Source organism: Falco cherrug, chromosome 6 (assembly GCF_023634085.1).
Source record: "Falco cherrug isolate bFalChe1 chromosome 6, bFalChe1.pri, whole genome shotgun sequence".
NCBI lineage: Eukaryota > Metazoa > Chordata > Aves > Falconiformes > Falconidae > Falco > Falco cherrug.
This window is the reverse complement of record NC_073702.1, coordinates 78,710,499-78,729,645: the sequence shown is the minus strand read 5'-3', so window position 1 is coordinate 78,729,645 and position 19,147 is coordinate 78,710,499. Positions and strand designations below refer to the sequence as shown.

The 19,147-nt window shown below is 45.0% G+C and overlaps 1 protein-coding gene across 3 annotated transcripts in view; it reads left to right on the top strand.

The window, feature by feature from the left end:
• The window catches only part of EVA1A (eva-1 homolog A, regulator of programmed cell death), a 224,321-nt gene that overhangs the window by 2,603 nt on the left and 202,571 nt on the right, over window positions 1-19,147 (top strand). Inside the window, exon 2 of one of the 3 annotated variants that reach the window (XM_027808696.2) lies at window positions 4,764-4,833. Coding sequence is in view for 2 of the 3 variants with exons in the window: in XM_055714644.1 (XP_055570619.1) it covers window positions 11,409-11,508 (100 nt within the window). In the remaining variant the exon portion in view is untranslated. Of the gene's footprint in view, window positions 1-4,763; window positions 4,834-11,288; window positions 11,509-19,147 lie in introns of those variants that run through there. The other 2 variants (XM_055714644.1, XM_055714645.1) reach the window with 2 other exon arrangements.

Here is a 19,147-nt window from a genome sequence, read left to right as displayed (position 1 = left end):
TGAGTTGACCTTGCTGAAACTTAATAATTGGAGACATCCCAGAACGTTGCTTAAAATAACCTAAGGTGGCAGCCCCTTCTGGCCTGCACAGCTGTTTGTTAAGGTGGCCATCAAGCATCCACAATTACATGTTTTACCTTTACTTTACCTTTACCAAGCAAAGAGGAGCGGGAGAACTGTTCTTCAGACACAGCGTCCTAACCCTGAGCATGGAGAATCGATGGGCTGGAAAATCTTCAGCTCTTTCTGTCAAAACAGCCCCAGGCCTGGGTTGTTTTGGAGCATACATCCTGTGGGAGCCACGCGCGGCTAACCCTGCCAGACCAACCGCATGTTCTCCCTCTGCGTGCGCTTGCTGGAGCAGTGATCGCATCTGCTGCCCTGAGCCCAAGGCTCCTGGAAGGCCTCTGGCAATGGGCATGGCTTCCATGGCACATCACCAGCGTGCTCATGCATGTCTATTTTCTCCCGTTTCCTTTTCCCTTTGTTACATTCCAGCCCTGAAGGATCAATTGGTATTGTTTAACCTTTATGGGAGAAGAAAAGAAGCAGGTGCCAACAATTTCTGTCGGGGTGCAGGTGATGCATGAAATATGAACTGGTCTGTGGGCAGCTTTGCCAGTGCCTTAGTGGATACTGGCCCTATGTTCAGAGTCAGAAGTGTCTTTAATTTCCTCTTGGGCTCTGTGGTGCGTTCAGATCACTGAGAATTTAAGATGTGATGGGCTTTGCAGGATTCTCTTGGGGTTTTGGTCTTGGTTGTGTCCCCACTCCATATTGAGTTTCCTATGGGATGCCTGAGGGACAGCAACACTGGCTTATCTCAGCATTCACAAAACACTCATTTTTCCTAATTTTCTGACTCTGTAACACATTTTTAAGAGGAATTGAATCTAATGTGGAACCGAATGTTGAAAATAATCTAATATGGACTCCAACAGTATGTTGAGAAGACAGGTATAGCGTTGCCTCAGAGGTTATATGAGTGAGATATGAGTTGGGAGGGGCATGAAGAATGTGTGACAAGGCACGATAAGTTCAGTAATTGGTGCCAGAGGCTCTTCCCTTAAGCAGTAAATACTTGGGTCCTCTTGAGTCCTGTATGGGTCCAGATGCCAAGGGGTGTCTGTGTCCCTAAGTTTCTGTAAGTGATGGAGGGTGAGTCTCTGGAGCCATCTTACTGAAAGCCATATAGAAACATCATGAAACAAACAACTCATTATCCAATCTAGGCAGCTCCTTCAGTACTTGTGTCAAACTGAAAGACAACTCTTGGATTGGGGGCATCTACCTCATTCCAGAAATCAGAGGTACTGTCCTTTAGAAACAGTCTGGAACATCTTGAAAACTTACAGAAAGCACTGAGTTGAATGTCTGTATCCTTTTCCCTGAGATGATTTTTTTAAAAAATAAATCAAAATGGATTATGAACGAAATCCCATTCATCCTGGAAGGCAAGTGTAACCTAAAGACTGATGAGTGAACTCCCAGGTACCTTTACATTTCATAGAGTCAATATTTGTTCTTTCTCCATTTGTAACCCCATTACTCTCTCTAGGTGGGCAGGAGATTTCAAAGGGGGACCATTTCTTTTTCTTGATTAATGCATTAATGCTAGGTGGTTTGTCATAGTAAATTATACCTACTATCACAACCTGCTCATGCAAGAGAAAAAAGAAGACAAAAATTTATGACCAAATTGCTCGGAGTCACAGTTTCTTACTATTTTAAACAAAGCAAGCCAACTTCTGCTCTTCATTACTGTGTGAACAGTGACAAAACTGGGGAGAAAATGTGATCCAATATCCTTTGTTTTGCAAAACCCCTTTAGAAATCATAACATTAATTTCCACTGCACTGGTTCAACTGCGTGCCTTATTATTGCATGAAGATAGGTGGGAGACAGAAAGTACTGCTTCATTTTATGTCTCACTTAGCTTCCCCTGGCTTCACAGCAGGGCTTTCACCTGAGAACCAGCCTTCACAAGCTTTGCGTCTCTGCCACCTCCTCCACAGAAGCAGCAGCCGCTATGGACACTTGCTTCCTAAACCAGCTGAAGAAGCCCTCATGTCTCCTAGGTATTCATAATATTATTTGTGGCAATCTTCTTTTGGTGAAAACCAAACTGCCTCAAATCAGCACTTAGGACTGGGACTCTTTTTAATGAACACAGCTGCTTTTCCTTTAATGTCAGAAGGTAGTTTTTGCAGTGGGAGGACTATATGGAGGCTAGTTGGTGTGCTGTGTTGCGGTAGATTCAGTGAGCTGAAAATAAACTATTTTACCTGTCACTGCAAAAAAGGAGAAGGTGATTTGGCTAGTTGTGTATGCCCAAGATGGCGCTGGCAAGTGAAGCAAGAAATTTTCAGCAATGTAGTAATAAATATGAAAGATACTCCATGGGCAACAGCATCTCAGGTTGGGAATGACTAGGGAAGGGCTGTGCATGAAATAGCAGCCAGGGGATTACTGCAGAACAAGGTAGAGAACAAGCACCAGAGTGACAGGCAGGGGAAGACTGGGAGGGTGATGCTGGCTTGTCAATCTATCGCAAAGTACTGGTCCAGCAAAAATCCAGAAGGGCTTGAAAGCTGAGTGGGCTCTAGTCCCTTTTTACCTCAGCTGAGGTGTTTCTGAGGCAAGTTACTTTTGTATAGAAATGCCACCTTTTATACGAGGCTGATGCAGATTCCCATTGCTTGCAACCCCTAAGCTAATGATTAGCATACCCACACAGCTCTGCACATAACAGTGCTTTCAGTTCAGACAGTGCCTAGCCTGGTGAACGCAGACATTTGCAAATCTCTTGTAAGCTACTGTATAGTCTCCTTCCTTCCTCTGCTTTCTTTGTATATGGCCCAGTAAGTAACGTCACTGCATTAGGTATTAGCGATGTGTCTTTGAGCCAGGTGCCCAGAGACAACGAATGCAGTAAAATTTCAGTATGAGCTTTCTTCAGTGGGAAGTGTCTCTTACCCTAGAAACAAGTTAACTGGAGTTCCCTGATGCTAGTATTGTGGCTACAGAGTGCAAAGGTTTGAATGGTTTGAACTTCAGTGCCTTTGGAAGTTCCTTAGGCTGTTTTAGATTGGATAATCCAGCGCTGTCTGCAATGCCCAGCACACCTGGACTGTGTCACTGGGTAGTCTCTTGAGACTGTAAAACTAATAACTGACAATATTGTTGTCCTGAGTACTTAAATGCATGTGGAAGCATACAGTTACTCCTGAAATAGTCCTTTCAAACAGAAAAGAGTAAAAAAAGCAGAAGAAAATGTATTTTTAAGCACATGTGAAAGGAGAATATAAACCTGTTCTTCATGCAAATGGCAGACCTATTCCATTGTTGAATTTGCACTGAGGCCAGTGAATTTACACTTGGGATTAATTTTACCCATTCAGCAGAAAGGCATTTCCTCTGATTCCCTTTGATTTCTTACCAGTTTGTGATCTGTGAGCCAGACTTTTTTTGTGTGATTTTCTGTCTGTACAAAAATGAGGGAAATACCCTGTGCCCCTAGGCAAAGATAAGCCTGAGGCGAAAGCTGATCTGTCCGTGTTATGCTGGAGATTTGCTTGCTATATGTTCCTCACATGTTCTTCAGCTCTGCCTTCTGTTAGACCTGTCCTTTAATATAGAGAACATGAGCAAGTATTAAGCTTCAGTGAAATTGGTTTTCTGTAATCTAGAATTGTTCAAATCCATCCATGATCAGAGACATGAGGATGGGAGGGACTTAGAGAGATGTGTTGTTGGTTCACTGTCACAGGAGAAGATAGTCCTGGCCCTGAACCTGGGGAGCCAATAAGATTTTTTTCATTGACTTCACCAGTTCAAACTTGAGCGCAGTTTATACTGGATGCCCCTGTAGGAACGGTCTATCCTGCTAACCGCTGTAAATCGATGGGAGCATGGCGGGTAGCAGCCTGGGCTGTAGCTGTGCTGGAGTCTGGAGGTAGGACTGCAGGAGGCACTGTCATTCCTGGGCAGCTCCAATCAGGCATGCCTAGGTAACAAGATGGAGAAGATGCTGTAACACTGGCAGACAGTACCAGTCTGCCCTGTGGGTCCAAGGTTATTTATTTGGTTCTTAGCCCATGCCACTGTGTCTTCGCCATGGCTATTAAGAACTTCTGAAACACTGGTGAGTCTTTTAGCACACACCATCTGGCCATGTTCCAGCTATGAAGCTCCAAAGCAGGATTCCTTCCTACCTGTTGGGAGTGGCCCAAGTCCCTGCCAACTCCCAAGCCATGCTCAGGAATTGTCTGGATGCCAGGTGGCCTATGTCAAAAGTGTGCCAAGGACTAGTCCAACAGGTAGCTGTAACCAGATGGGTTGCAGTGCCTGTGTCCACACCCTTGCTTGGTTCCGCTTATTACTATAGACATGGATGTTATGCAAAGGCTTCATGGCTATACTTGAAAATGTAGTTTTTGGGAAGGAAGATCTTTGGCAATGAAAATGGCTTTCCCAACCTAAGTGTCTAATGTGAGTTATAACAGTAGTTGCTATAAGGATGGGGTGTGATTGTGTGTAGAGGATGTGTGTCCATGAGGGACAGGAGGATCTGGGGGAGTGCTGAAGGTCTCTTTTGTTGTTCTTCAGCTATTGCGCTTGCATGCCCTCAAGGTGGAGTCCACAGTACTAGTGAGGTTTGGGATAGGTGCCGGTAGTATCATTTTAAGTATCATTTTAAGGTTGAATATTGAGATTATTCCTGGTTTGTATCAAATTGCATCATGGCATGTTTCTTCCACAGGACAAGCAGAGAACTTCCAGATGAGTAAATCAGAGCAAGAGTTCTGGTTCCTGTGGAAATGAACAACAATGTAAGTTATCTGTGAGGGTTGGTAGTATAACGGGAAACAAAAGGGACACAGTGGAGATCAAGATTAAAAGGAGTCTGTAGCCTGAAGTGACTCTCTCACCTACACAGCAGCAGGATAGAGACAATTCTCCCTTGGTTACCATAGGTGAGATAATAGAAAAAACATACCCCTGCTCACATTGAACAATCTGGGATGTCTCTGGTCTTCAAAGCAAAGACCATCTAGGTCAGAGGTAGGTATCTGCAGGTGTAAAATTCATCCTCTTATCTAACAAGCACTCTTAGAGAGCTACAGAGTATACTAAAGGAAAGATAGCAGTCGCAAAAGAAAGCCAGTACGTACTGTCACCCAATTGATGGAGAAATCTTCCCAGGAATACTGTTAGAAGAGGACTAATGAGTCAGGTCAAGTGGGAAAAGCGTTTCATCTTACAGATAAAAGACAGTGCATGTCCTGAAGGTCTTGGTGAACTTCAGGGTCTCAGCTGGGTGCTGTATGCCCACATAGCAAAAAATCTCAGGGAACAACATCCAAACAGGCAGGACAGATGAAACACAGGGAAAAGGAAGGATCCAATTCACAGCTGAGGAACTTTGAACCTTGAAATTCTTGTCTCTTGAAATCCTTATGGGACTCACAGGGGAGTACAAAGATGAAGATGATTCCATATCCCTGGAGTTCTAGTACAGTGATTAATCCAAGAACATCCTGTACACAAGGCGCCAACTAAATCCAGTCAGATATCCCCAGATAAAGCACCAGACTGTACAGTATCCTCTTACATAGAACATGGCATCACTATACTGAGGAGGATGCTAGCTGAGAGAGGTTTCAACATCAATTACTTGGTGCAGACACAAGGAGAAAGTTTTCTGCTTTGTTGCAGGTCACTTTGTAGTCTCTAGATATTTTATTTTTGACATTTTTGCACATTGGAGGATTTTGCATTACTCTGTACATTTCCCAATGTTTTAGTGGGGTAAGTGCATCAATTAGGTCCTTTGCTCTACATGTAATTATGTTAAAGCAACACTCCCACTCCAAACCTGTCCCAGTATGGAGCAAAGTCCCCCAGGTTTGTATTTGTTTTGTAAACTGGTGTGATTGAATGATGCAAAATGTGAAAACTTCAAAGGCTTATCAGTTTGAATATTCTGCACAGCTGTTGTTTAACATTGAATATGAACGCAGGGGAAGATTTTACTTGTGAGATGCTTGGTGTTGTATTGCAAAACTACATTATGTGAAGTCCTGTGCCTTCAAATTGATGAAAGCAAACAGCACTTACTTCCATGAGTAACCCCATCTGTTTCTGTAAGACACTCTAAGGGGAAAGATTAGGGGAAAAAAAAGAAGAACAAAGAGCTGTACTATGCTGGGAAGCTTTGCTATTTTATATTTGAAGCTCTGTCCACACAGTTTAGATATATTTCTGTAGGTAAAAATGCACAGATACTTTGTCACAGAATCACAGAGTCACAGAATGGTCGGGTTTGGAAGGGACCTCTGGAGATCATCTAGTCCAACCCCCTGCTAAAGCAGGTTCACTGAGAGCTGGTTGCACAGAGTTGCATCCAGGCAGGTTTTGAACGTCTCCAGAGAAGGAGACTCCACAGCTTCTCTGGGCAACCTGTTCCAGAGCTCTGTCACCCTCAGAGGAAAGAAGTTCTTCCTCACATTCAGGTGGAACTGCCTGTGCTTCAGTCTGTGCCCGTTGCCCCTTGTCCTGTTGCTGAGCACCTGGATTCATTCTAGGTATTTGGTGATCTCGATTCATTCTAGGGCTGATTTTTGGTAATGCTTTCCTGTTTTTCACTAACCCTGCACCACTGCCCTCTACCTTGCTGACTAAACCATCAACAGCTTGAAGAAGGGCTGCTCAGTAGAAAAGCCAGACCAGGATTAGCTTTCAGCTAGAGAACCATATGTAGGGTTGAAGCCATTTGTTTATACAGTCACAAGCAGGTTTATTTGTACAAATGTGCTAGGACTAGCCTTGCTTTCTGAACCCTAAAGAGCCTGGCCCTGTCCTCTTGACACTTGCCCTTAAGATACTGGTAGACACTGAGAAGGTCCCCTCTCAGTCTTCTTTTCTCCAGGCTAAACAGCCCCAGGTCTCTCAGCCTTTCCTCATCAGGGAGATGCTCCAGTCCGCACATCATCTTTGTAGCCTTCCGCTGGCCCCTCTCCAATAGTTCCCTGTCTCTCTTGTTATTATCTTATATTCATTTACAAGGAGGCAATGTGGCCAAGTGGAAAGAGCCCTAACCAGACGTAAAGACTGAAAGTGTTTACATTTTCCTATATATGACAGTTTCCCCTGGCTGACCTTGAAAAAGTAGTGACCTCAAACATATGACTGTACTTCACCCATGTGTGAAATGGCAGAATGCAACAGTGGTCTTTTGGGGAGTGCTTTGAGACCTTATGGAAAAAATGGGAAGAAGTAATATTACTAGGGTTCAGCAAGCAAGGCTAGTCCTAGCACATTTGTACAAATAAACCTGCTTGTGACTGTATAAACAAACATGGCTTCAACCCTACATATGGTTCTCTAGCTGAAAGCTAATCCTGGTCTGGCTTTTTTACTGAGCAGCCCTTCTTCAAGCTGTTGATGGTTTAGTCAGCAAGGTAGAGGGCAGTGGTGCAGGGTTAGTGAAAAACAGGAAAGCATTACCAAAAATCAGCCCTAGAATGAATCGAGATCAGCAAATACACATGAAACTGGGAATCAATCTAACTGAGTCCATTCCTGATTACCATTTATAAACTGGGTGATGTTGGGTGACAAAACTGGATGACAAATTGCTTCACTTATCAGTGCCTCAGTTTCTCCAGTTACAGTTGCACTTAACTGCTTTTAAAGAACTCTGGGAATTTGCATGCGTGTTTCAGACATTATGGGTTTATGTATAGCAGAAGGATAGGCTCTGCAAGAGACAGGAGTATGGGAGGAGAAAGAACAGCGCACTTAAGTATCATAGTCAAAAAGGATAACTGAGGTACAGTTCTCAAGCATCCTGGACTAAAGCCAGGTTGGGATTCAAGTGCCTAACTTATGGTTTAGCTGTGACTGGAGAAGTACCCCAGGAGGTGGGACTGGTTTGTGTGTCTTGGTGCTGAGTGGCTACAGCACTGGTTTCTGCAGGGGAAGCTGAGGGGTGCTGACCTCAGGCCTAGGCTCTGTGTATGTAACCAGGTGCTATGGACTTCTTCACTTCTTAAGCTGGACATATAGACCCCATGTGCTTTTTGCCATGAGCAGGAAAGTATTAAAGTCCAGCTCAGACACAAGGCTCTGTGTCTTCCAGAAGGACAAAGCGTTTTTAAGTACACCCAAATGATGTATGTAAAAAAAAAAGTACTCATTCTCCATAGTTACTCTGTGAGAGAAATAAACCAAATAATCATTCCTCCAAGCTAAGATGTATTGCTGAACTGCCTCAGAACTGGCCTATTCCTGCTTCTGGGTGGCTTTGGGGACAAGTATCATCATCTGCATTATTACCTGTCCCCAGGAGACATATTTAAAGCATGGCTGGATTTCAAGGGCTGTTACTCCGAAAAACAAAAGGCCATATTGGTGTCCTCTTGATTCGTGTTTACCCCATGAGACTGCTCATGGAGAGAGGCCATCCTTTGTCTGTGCTGCAGTTGGGACAGGTGGCCTCTTTCCGTTTGAAACACACAGCTGATGTTCCCACATGCCCTAAGGAATAAGGGCATTATGGAGATGGGCTTTAACTGAATTGTCTGTTTCCCAAAGACAGATCTATCTATCTATCTATCTATCTATCTATCTATATCCCTTTGTATATATATTTTATTTTTTCCTCATCAAGAGCTGCTTTCCTTTTGGAAGGCATCTTTACAAACTTGCTTAAATACAAAACCTTCACATTACACTGATGTAAACTTCTTCCCCTCTTCTTTGACTTTATTAGCAATGACCTAAAGGGCTGCTCAAGCACACTTCCCATGTTTAGCCTTAAACTCTTTGTCACCAGATATTTTTCCTTCCTCATATACTGAGTCAGCCAAACCTAATTACCCTTTAATCAGTAAAATCAACACCTGCTAACAGGGTGGGCTCTTTTCAGCAAATAGTGCTTCCCTTTTCCAGAGCACTGATAAATTTCCAGGGACCCTATTGTTTCTTTGTCCTGCTGATAAGGATCTTTGATTGCTAATCTGGTAATGGGTATGGTTATCTCTTGCCTTTAAGGCGATAGTGGTGAATCTTCCCCTTGGCAAGGGTTGCAGAAATAAGTGAGACAAGATTTATATATAGATGCTAGGAGCCAAACGTCCTGATCTTTTCTCTTTAAAACTTAAGTCAAAGCTGGAAAGTATGGGTCAGAGAGGTCTGACATGTGAATTAAAGTCTCAGGTGAAATGAAGAGTAAGGCAGCCCATAGAAGCTCCTAGTCTTTGATCTTGCTTAATCAGCCATCTGCAAAAAGTAAAGGTGGCCGGATTGTCTGCAGGGAGGGACTGGGACTGGATTGTACAGAGCCTGGTGGACCTCAGGGTATGTCTGTGCTGTGAGGTCTACCCAGAGCCACCACTGTCCTTGAGAGGAGACTCATCTGTACCTTCACTGTAGATCCTCAGTGTGTGAAGAGCTGTTTGTGGGAAGGAGGGGTGCTTAGATGCAATTCAGGCCAGACCAGCCTCTTGTTCACATGGTCTGGGTGAATGGGTCATGGACAGGATTTTTGCTCAGATTCAAGATTTCCCATGCTACCCTCATCCTCAGCGTGGCTGGCAGGAGATTGAGCAAATGGCAGTATGGACAGAAAGCCAACAGGGCTGCGGGACTTACAGCTGTCCTTGAGGTTGGCTTCTAGCACACAGATTGTCCCAGGACAGATTTCTGGTGGAAACAATGACTGTGGTGTTCATGGCAGCACTCTTGAAAATATCTTTCACATATAACCTGACAGCCAGTCTGATTTTCATCTGAGAACAGCTGAAACATTGTTAGACATTTCAGCATTAGAAACTCTATAAGCACTCTCAGCTCTGAAAAAAAACCTACTCCCTTTGGGCTGAAGTCTCTTATACTTGTTTTCAGTCTAAGGTGAATGTTTTTGGGAAGTTTCACTTCATTCCATGTGGATGAACAAGACAGAGGAGTAAAAGCCAGCTTTGGTTTTCCTTGGATGTTCCCACGGAGGTTATTTTTGCTGGATAGAATCTGCAGCTTTGTTCAGGAGCTGTACACATGCCTGGCTACATCTCGCCTTCCCTAGCAGCCCCACACAGAGCTGCTCCATAGGTTTGTATAGGTGTATACACAGGCTGCTAAATGGCCAGTGTTGGCTTTGCCTGTGAAAACTATCCCCCGCTTTCCCACACTGACACTCAGCCTCTGCTCTAGCCTAGATATGTTGGTTATGTCCATTATTTGTCTGCAAACCTGTGCCTGAGCTGCAGCTAACACTGATGGCTGAAGCTCAGGATCTCCTTCCTGTACCCAGGGAGAACAGGGTCTGCCACTCCAATCCACCTCTGTGTCCCAGCACTCAGCTCAGCTCTTCCAAGTTAGCATGGATGACTTGATGCTGCCAGAGTATGGATGAAGATCAGGCGGGATCAAGTACTGGATGTACTTCCAGGTGAGCTGAAACCTTCCTTTAACTCTGTAGGGTGAGTAGTGCTTGAGTAAGCAGCTAAGGCCATGCTAGTTGCAGGTTAAAGTAATTGCTATGGAAGGGACAGGTCTCCTGGGTCTGAACGCCACAGGTTAGGATCTGCATGAAAATCCTCTGTTGAGTTTGATGGAGGGGAGAGGGGTCCAGTGGGATACAGGGAGCCTGGCATAGCTGGCTGCTGTCGAAAGGAAAGAGGATTTTGGATATGTGGGCTGACACCAGTCCCAGCCCTGCAGGGAGATCCAGGAGGGGTTGATTCCTGGGCCTGTGCAAAGTCTCTTCCGTTGTAGGATCACTCTCAACAGTGGACACAGCTGAAGGATTCTCCTGTCACCAGCCTGGCAGGACACCACTGCTCACAGTAATGTCAGCAGCAGCTACAAACACGCATCACTCCAAAAATCTGTGTGAATTCAGGCACTTTGTTTTGGGCTCCCTCCTTTGAAAATACTGCCCATCCTTCTGTCCGTCTGTCTGCACCAGAGAGACAAGATCCCTGGGTATCTAAATTAACAGCAACGGGGCTTCTCCAAACCAGCCCCCCGGCACACACACACCCCCCCGCCCCGACTCTCCCCCCTAACAGCTTGCAGTGGCACTGCTGGACAGCTGCACAGTCATTGTCTGCAGCAAATTTGGGCGAAGCGGTGGCTTTTAGGACCCTGGGACCTCCGCCAAGGCTCAGGTAGGTCTGTCTCATTCGTCAGCCTCCCTCAGCCGGGATTCATTCACTCCCAGGGATGTGTGTGTGTGTGTGTGTGTGTGTGTGTGCTGAGCGCTTTTCCCTTCCCGCTGCTGGCTGTGATCCTTCCAAGCAATGGGACTAACATTGTTCTCCGGGCAATGAGGAGTACTGGACTGGGACAGAAAGCACTTTCCTTTTCTCTGGAAGTAGAAAAGCTGTGAGGATACTTAAGGATGTGCTGGCCAGATGTGTCTCCCACCTCCACCTTCCTCATAGGACTCATGTGCTTGACAGCTTTCAGCAACTTTGCTAAGACTTCTGCAGACTTCTCAGGTAGGGGAGAAGCGCTGATCCCTTGTGTGCTGGACGGCTGCCTATGGATCGGAGCTCTTCTTACAGGGCTCAGAGCAGCTCGGAAAGTGGATGTGAGCAGATCTAGGGTAGTTATGTCGGGAGTAATTTTAATCTTTTAAAAATAAGCCGATTAAAAGCATCTTCTGTAAGAGGATTTTGAGTTTGTTAAAAGCCTTTCTCAATAACCCTTAGTAAAACTATTTCAGCAGAGTTCGAGTAACTTTGGGAACAAGGAAGGGAATAGTGTTAACTCATTTAAGTTTGTAGCAGGTTTTGTGCTGTTTCTCTGAGGAGTGAAAAGAGCTAGATTAGCAGACTGGGGAGGTCTAGGATATAAATTAAAGCTAACATAGCAAGACCCAATTATTTTGTAGTGGGCCAGGTTCCCCTCCTCTTAATGTACAGCTTCCGATCATTGTAAAAGCCCCAAGCTGAGATAAAGGAGATGTTACATGCACAGAATAAATTATATTCTGAGCCTATGCTTACTTAAGCCGGGAGAAGAAATTTCTCATTTCTAAATAATCTGAATGGAAAAATATTTTGAATTGTGCATAGCCAGTAAATAGAGAATACTTTGAAGGTATGGAGTCCCATGTAAATTTTATAACTATGTACAGCTGCATCAGTCACTGTAAAATTACCTTGCTGCTTCTGTCCTTTGTGGATGTGCATGTGGATCAGAGAAAATATAGATCTCATTTTACAGTTGAGCAGGGTTGATTAGTTTGCTCAGGAATGCCTAGTGAGGGTCATTTTGCTTTTGGGGTATTGATTCTAATTTTGGGTCTTAGTGTGAAGAACTAGTCTGGCATATTCTTTAGGTGTGTGTTGCAAAACTCTTGTAGTGGATAAGAGCTGCTAATTATAGTTAAAAGTGTCATTTGCAAGAGCTGAGTCTCACTAGACTTGGGTGTCAACACACCACAACACTGCTGCTCACTCCTGGGAGTGCGTGTGTCTGCGTGCTGTGAGATTTGTGTTAGAAATGAGGAGCCTGGGGGGGAGGGGGGAGAATATACACACTATCTTGAAGTCTTAATGTAAATTGAAGGGGGCTGACTTGCTTGTGATTCAGTCTCCTTTGGAGGCAGATCAGTCCTGGGGGCTGCCATTCAAGGCAGGTCTGCCTCTGAATGGGAAGGACTGAGGCATTTCCGTGTTTCTGGTGTGTTTTTATCACTTTCTTGGCATTGAGCTTTCTCTATGCTCCTCCTTGCAAACAAGTTAATGAAGAAGGGGGTGCACGGAGCAGGCACAACAGGAGCTAAAGCTGCAATGGGACAAGTTCTAGTCCCTCTGAAATATAAAGGTTGTCCCAGCCAGGCTAAATTGCTAAGCATTAAAATGTACGAAAGCGTCACAGAGCAAGGGTATTTTACAGTGTGGGTATACAATACAGCCAGAGCAATGGAAGCAAATTCAACAGGCTTTGGTGATGCTGGCGGGAGATGGGCCGGGGGGGGAGATGCTGTTGTTTTGAAAAATGGATAAGGTTGCTGATAACAAAATCATGTTTCCTGCAACATCCAACTGTACTGTTATACTTTGGGAGGAGTAGTTTAAAACCCTGTGTGCATGCATGGTGAGGCTGTACTCTGAAGCAGGGTCTGTAATCCCAACAGCACAATCTCCCATGAGTTTCCACAATTGTTGAAATCTTCTGCCAGATCCAAGCTATGTTTCCTGATAGCAGCTTGGCAAATGTCCCCAGTCTTGTTGGACTGACCGTACCTTGCAGCACAGGAAACATGGTTTGCCACAGGAAAGGGTTGTACCCAGTGTGTAGCAGCTCAGATATGGTTTTGTAAGTTATGGAGCTGGGTAGCCACAAGGTGAAAGGGGGTAGGAAAAGGCACAGCATTGCCCAGATCACACCTTATGTTCCCCCAATGCATTTTGCAAAGACCCCATTCCTCTCCCTCCAATGCCTGAGGGTACCATGTGTGAGTGAAGGCACAATGGCCCAGATAACTTATGGAGCACGTGGTTTGTTACTGTTACCCCTATATATGAATTGTCAGCTGGCATGAGGAATGAAAGGGACTAGCCTGTTATCATAATTTGACCGTAATGTTTTCTGGCTACTTAAATTTTCTGTGCTACAGAGTGTTCTAGGTTCTTCCCAATGTGGCTGGAATTGAGCAAGTGAAAGTCTCTGGGGAAACCAAAGCTTTACCATATGATATCCCATGTAGCAGTGGTGGATCAAAAACATAAATTGTCTGCATCCCAGGGAGATGAATGGATTTGTATTGCTTATTGCTGCTGAGGAATGCAAGGCTTGCTGGGTCCTATAGAGGTTTCTGCAGGAGTTCGACTGCTGCCCGCATGCTGCAGGGAGATGACACAGCTCATTGCGATGTAAGGGCTTTTCCAAGTTCCAAATACCAGTACCGTCCAGAGAGAGCAGCAGATGCTCTTTGGAGAAGAATGTTTTTTTTTTAACTCAGTCCCGTAGACCTTGTTCAGCAACAAAGCTTTACTGGCTTCTCAGCTTGGTTCAGCTCAGCACTACCAGGGAGGTGCTGCTGTTAGTGATAGGTCACAGCCTTTTCGTGGTGGGCCAGAGTGCATAGATCCAGTCCTGAAAAGAAACAGCTTAGGGATGGTCAGTCGTAAGCTCTAAGTAGATCACAAAGAGCACTGATCTTACTCTCACACTGCCCCTATGCATTAGGACTGGCCAAAAGACTTACCAAGAATTGCAAACCCACCCATGTCCTACTCACTGCTCCCAATATTCTCCCACTGGCTGGGTCTTCAAGGTGTGTGTCTCTTGGCTGCAGGAAGATGTCTTTCTTACATAGGTTATGGCAAGGCACCCTGAGGGAGTGCCCAGAGGTGTGGTGAGCTGAGGCAGTCATGGGAAAGCACAGGTAGAGCTGGTGGGGATCTCTGTCATCTCTGCTCCCAGGCCTCTGAGCACATGGTCTCACACTGTGACTCCATCCCTCCTGTTTGAACAGCTCAAACACCACAATGTGAACATGATGAGTGCGTGTCCTGCTGGGGACTTGTGCAATCTGAGATGTAAGAATTAAAATTCCTTTTAAGTGAAGTATTTGAACTATGTGAAGAGTTTTGAAGTTGTCTTCTTTAATAGTTCTTTAAACATTGATGTTTGCGGGAGGGTGTTGGGGGTAGGAAGTGGGTCCTTGGGGAGAGAGTGGAGTTATCAGGCACTTTGCAGCCACTTCTTAAGAAGGCCTGGACTTTTTCTCTGTGGCTGCTTGTAGTATGGGCTCTTGATCTAATCTCATTCTGTGATCAGTTCTTGTGCTCAAGACTGTTTGAAGGCTTAGGACCTAGTGTCTTGATGTGTCGCATAGCCCTTATGTTCAAGGTGACACTTGAAGGCTGTGATGAGGTGTGAGGTAAGAGGCTGGTCTTTTGAATCTCTGTGCTTTAACTATAAACCCTTAATCTAATCTCAGTCCTAGCAATGAACTCTCTGAAATCCCTGCTGGCTGATAAAACTTCACCTTTGTTTTAGCCCTTTTCTGTCTGTGGTGGGTGTCCAAGAGAAAGTAATATCCTTGCCCTGCGAGAGGAAGCTGTGCCACGGCTCCTCTGCATAGGCTCTGGGAGGCAGTGATCCATGTGCAGTGCATAGAGCTTGCTCCTTAGGGGGACTAGGTTAATGAAAATGGGGCCAAAATTAGTCATTGGTACTAACTTAAAATGCAGGCATTGAAAGCTGTCAAAAACTTAGTCAACAGGTATTGCTCGTTTCCTGTGTGGTGTCTCTAGCTCCAGCCATGGGGTTCCTGTCTCTGAAGTTAGTCATGCAGACACATGTTGAATTCTACTCTGCCCACTGCCAGCCAAGGTGACCATTTAATTTCCAGCTGCATACCTGCAGGGAATTAGGCTTATGTAATTATGATGCTGTGCTCCAATTCTCCTCAATAACTTTCCCATTCATTAGCTAATTTCAAGCACATTGGGCAGAAAGGTAGTGGCATCAGATCTATGTGATTGCTGTGAGTTTCATGTTAGTGGAGATGGGTCCCTTCACTGTTGCCACAGTGCAGAAAAGGTTGTGCTGTGAACTCAACCACTTGCAGACATAGAGAATCCCCTGTAGGGACCTAAGCCAAAACCATAGGTTTCTAGGCATGGAAATAGCTTTGATGGGAGCTCATGCTTTTTCTGACACAGAAGAACCCAGCTGCAGGACATAAAGTTGTAGGAATAACAGCCCCAGAAGTGCTACTCCCCCTGGGCCTGCTTTAATATTTATGTTCTTTGCATCATATTTGGCACAAGTTGGATGTGAGCAGCACTTTGCTTAAGGGAGCTGATCCGGCATCGAGCCAGATGAATACTGATAACTCCCATCCACACCCTACAGGTGAGCCCTGGGTAGCTTTTGGGACCTCTTCCGAGAGGCTTTTCCTGGCTTTGAAAGCACAAAGATATTTTTTGTTGTTGGTTGTTTTTTTTCCCCCTTTTCCCCAAGAATGGCAGGTTTCAACGGAAAGCTGCTTTTGCCACATCCCTGCTAATTGGCTCAGTGTGTTTGTTTGAGCTGATGAGGGCTGGAGTTGGGAGGGGAAAAGCACTTCTCCCTGATTGCATTTAATCGGTCCATAATAAAGGCAATTTGTTTGACAAGTCCATTCACCAAATTATCACCAAAATCTACATGCTAACAGCTTCTGAATGGCTAACAGCTCTGAATGGGTCGATGGTGTCAAGGGGGCTCCGGGATTTCCATGTGTTGAAAGCTGCAGGCTGTAAAAAGGGGATTTTCAAGAGAAAGGCAGATACAATTTCTCTTCCAGTGTGGTGGTGTAACTCAGTAATGAGGTTTGTGCTTTTGACCCCAGGGACAGATATGCTTTACACTTCGTTTAAAGACTGGGCCAAACCCAGGCCACCCCTATACCTTCTCTTGGTAAAGGGCTCTGAGTGATGAGGTTGGAGGGACCTCAGGCTGCTGCTTGAAGAGGTCCTTGCCCCAGGCAATGTTTTCCTCCTCAGCTGGAGGTCGTACATGCCAAGCCATCAATCACAGCTGTGTGGGCTGCAGTTTGGCTTGCTGAGGGACATCTGTGCTGGGGTTGAGAAACTCTCCTTTGCAGAGGTAAGAAAACCCAAAATCTCATCAAAACCACTGTTGGCCTCTTCTGGTAATGTTGTTGTGCATTGTCTGGTAATGATGTGGCTGCATGATGAGCTGTAGGAGATGGGTCTGGGGAGCTGAGAGGGTGGCTGGGTCTGGCAGCCATGGCAGAGCGGTTCTCACAAGGTTTTGTGTCATGTCTGTCTGTCAGTGAGAAGCAGTCTAAAGACCTCAGAGAGCTGAGAGATGTTGGAGGAGGAAATCGGGGGGTGTGTGTGTCCAGTGCCAGTTCTGCTGCTGTTGGGAGAGGAGGAGAAGCTGTAGCACAGAAGCTGGGACTATTTCAGTGCCTTAGTGAGTTGTTCCAGTTTTTCAGCAGGGATGCAGCTTTGTGGGCATCAATATACCACATTAAGCAAAGATGTAAGTGTCTATGCACTGCTGTCCTGAGGCCTGCTCCAGAAGACACTGTGTATTTCCCAACAGTTGTGACGATAGTGCTGTGAGGGCTTGCTGACTCTTAAAATGTTCAGTTTACTTTTACTGATAGTCGAGGGCACCGAACTGAGTTTCAGGAAGAGAAACACGTGTTTCCAATTCTGTGTGTTTGTGGTCCTGGGCTGTGACTAGAGGTGTTGCTGTTACTGCTGCAAAAAAACAGTGGCAGGTCTGTATTTGTGGTGCCAGGGAAAGAAGGCACTGTTGGGGAGGGATGGATGGGGTTGCTGTGCATGCCAGGATGTCTCATGAGGGGTCCATGTGAAACCTCATGTAGGGAATGACTTCAGCCTCCAGAGCTGTATGTATGCATCTGGCTCATGTCATACGGAAATCCACTGTTTTAGTCATCAGAGCTGTCAGCAAGAGCCAAGAGACCTCAGGGATCCCAATGTCTGTGATGACTGACAATGTTTATATAGTATCTTCTAATTGCAATGACCCAGAAACTGATCCACTGATGCAAACTTTTGTCAGTACCAGGAACACTTTAATTAGTAATGTTAAAAAAAAAATAATCTGCTGTGGTAATTTTAATCACTTCAGAGTATCCCAGGTTATCAGTACCCACTAGATGCACAACCTATTTGAGGAAAATGTCCTTGCAGCATTCTTCCTTTGCCTGCATGTTGTTAGGGATACAAATGCTGCAGAATTAAAGAAAACAACTGTTTCATGTCCTCAGGTGAAAATCGTTCCCTGATTTAAGACACTGTGAAAACAGATTTTATATAGAATAGTTTGGTCAATTAAAAAAAAAAAGTGGGAATTTTAATGTATCTTTTCTCAGCAGATCCTAAAATCATAATTTAAAATACCTAGAACCTAAAATCATAATTTAAATTTGGGGTGGGGGCACGATAAGCTTAGTCTCTGCAGGGGGAGAAGAACATGTATTTACACTTGGCACCTTTGCTGATTGTTTTGTTGATGCTAGTTTAAACATGGCCCGATCTCCCAAAGTGCTCAGTGTTCAGAAAATGGGATCATGCTGTGTTTAGGTGGGTGTGCAGTGATTTAGGTGGCCAGGACTGTTTACGTGTGTTATTTGAGATTGCCTGCTTGTGCTTGGCATGTTTGCGCATGTACAGGTTGAACTTTGTGCTTTCTGTTCCAAGATAGCAGTCCCAGTTCCTGTGGGGGACCATTCAAAGCAACTACTGCTGGGTTTTTTTGTGCTGTCATTCCTTTTTATCCAGATATCCAAGACCTTCACAGATTCAGGCTGTTTCTGTCCCTTGACAAGTATGTGGCTGCCTGCAGGAACAGACCCGATGTGCTGCTGAAATTAGTTCAAAGGACTTTTGGTCAGGTTGGTTTGGTGCAGTACTATAAGGTTCCTTGTGTCTTCGCCAGTGCTGTGCCTCACTGACCTGGTACTGCTGTTGTCTGGGATTTATGTGCTCTTTCCAAGAGACAGGCAAGGGCCAAATTCTGCTCAGCTGTGAGGCAACTTTGCTGACTTGCAAAGAGCTTTACAGGATGCACAGAAGTTAATCCAAAGTCATCTTCTTGCTGATCAAATCTGGTAGAGAAGTAGTAATTGTGAATGTGTTTAAGAGAACTGCTTGAGTTACCTATTCTTCTCCTTATTTATTTATTTACCTAGCTGCTTCTTTTGCCTGGGGAAAGACGGTGAGTTATGTCTCTCTCAGCCTAGGTTTGGGCTGATCCAAGTATGCCTGGCTCAGCTCACTAACTGAGGATATGAGATTTTTCATAGTAATTAAAGTATGTGTGTCTGCTCTTTTGGGGATGCTTAATGCTTCTCTGCCTAGAACCCAGCAAGTGTCTTCTTGTGTCAGAGAGACAGTGATGGTTTGGTAGTTCTGAGTTGCACTGTAAATAAATCTTGGCAGAGTCTCTTAAAGTATACCGTGTGCTCTTGAACCATGTTGATAGTTGCTGTGGTGCCAGTGTTGATGGGGTTCCTTTGGATGTTAAGACTTGCTGTGCAATAACCACTCGTGGATCCATCTGGATCCTTGCATGAAGATGGAGCAGTGTGTGTGGGACCTGCAGTTTGGGCAAACTCTCCGGGTGGTCAGG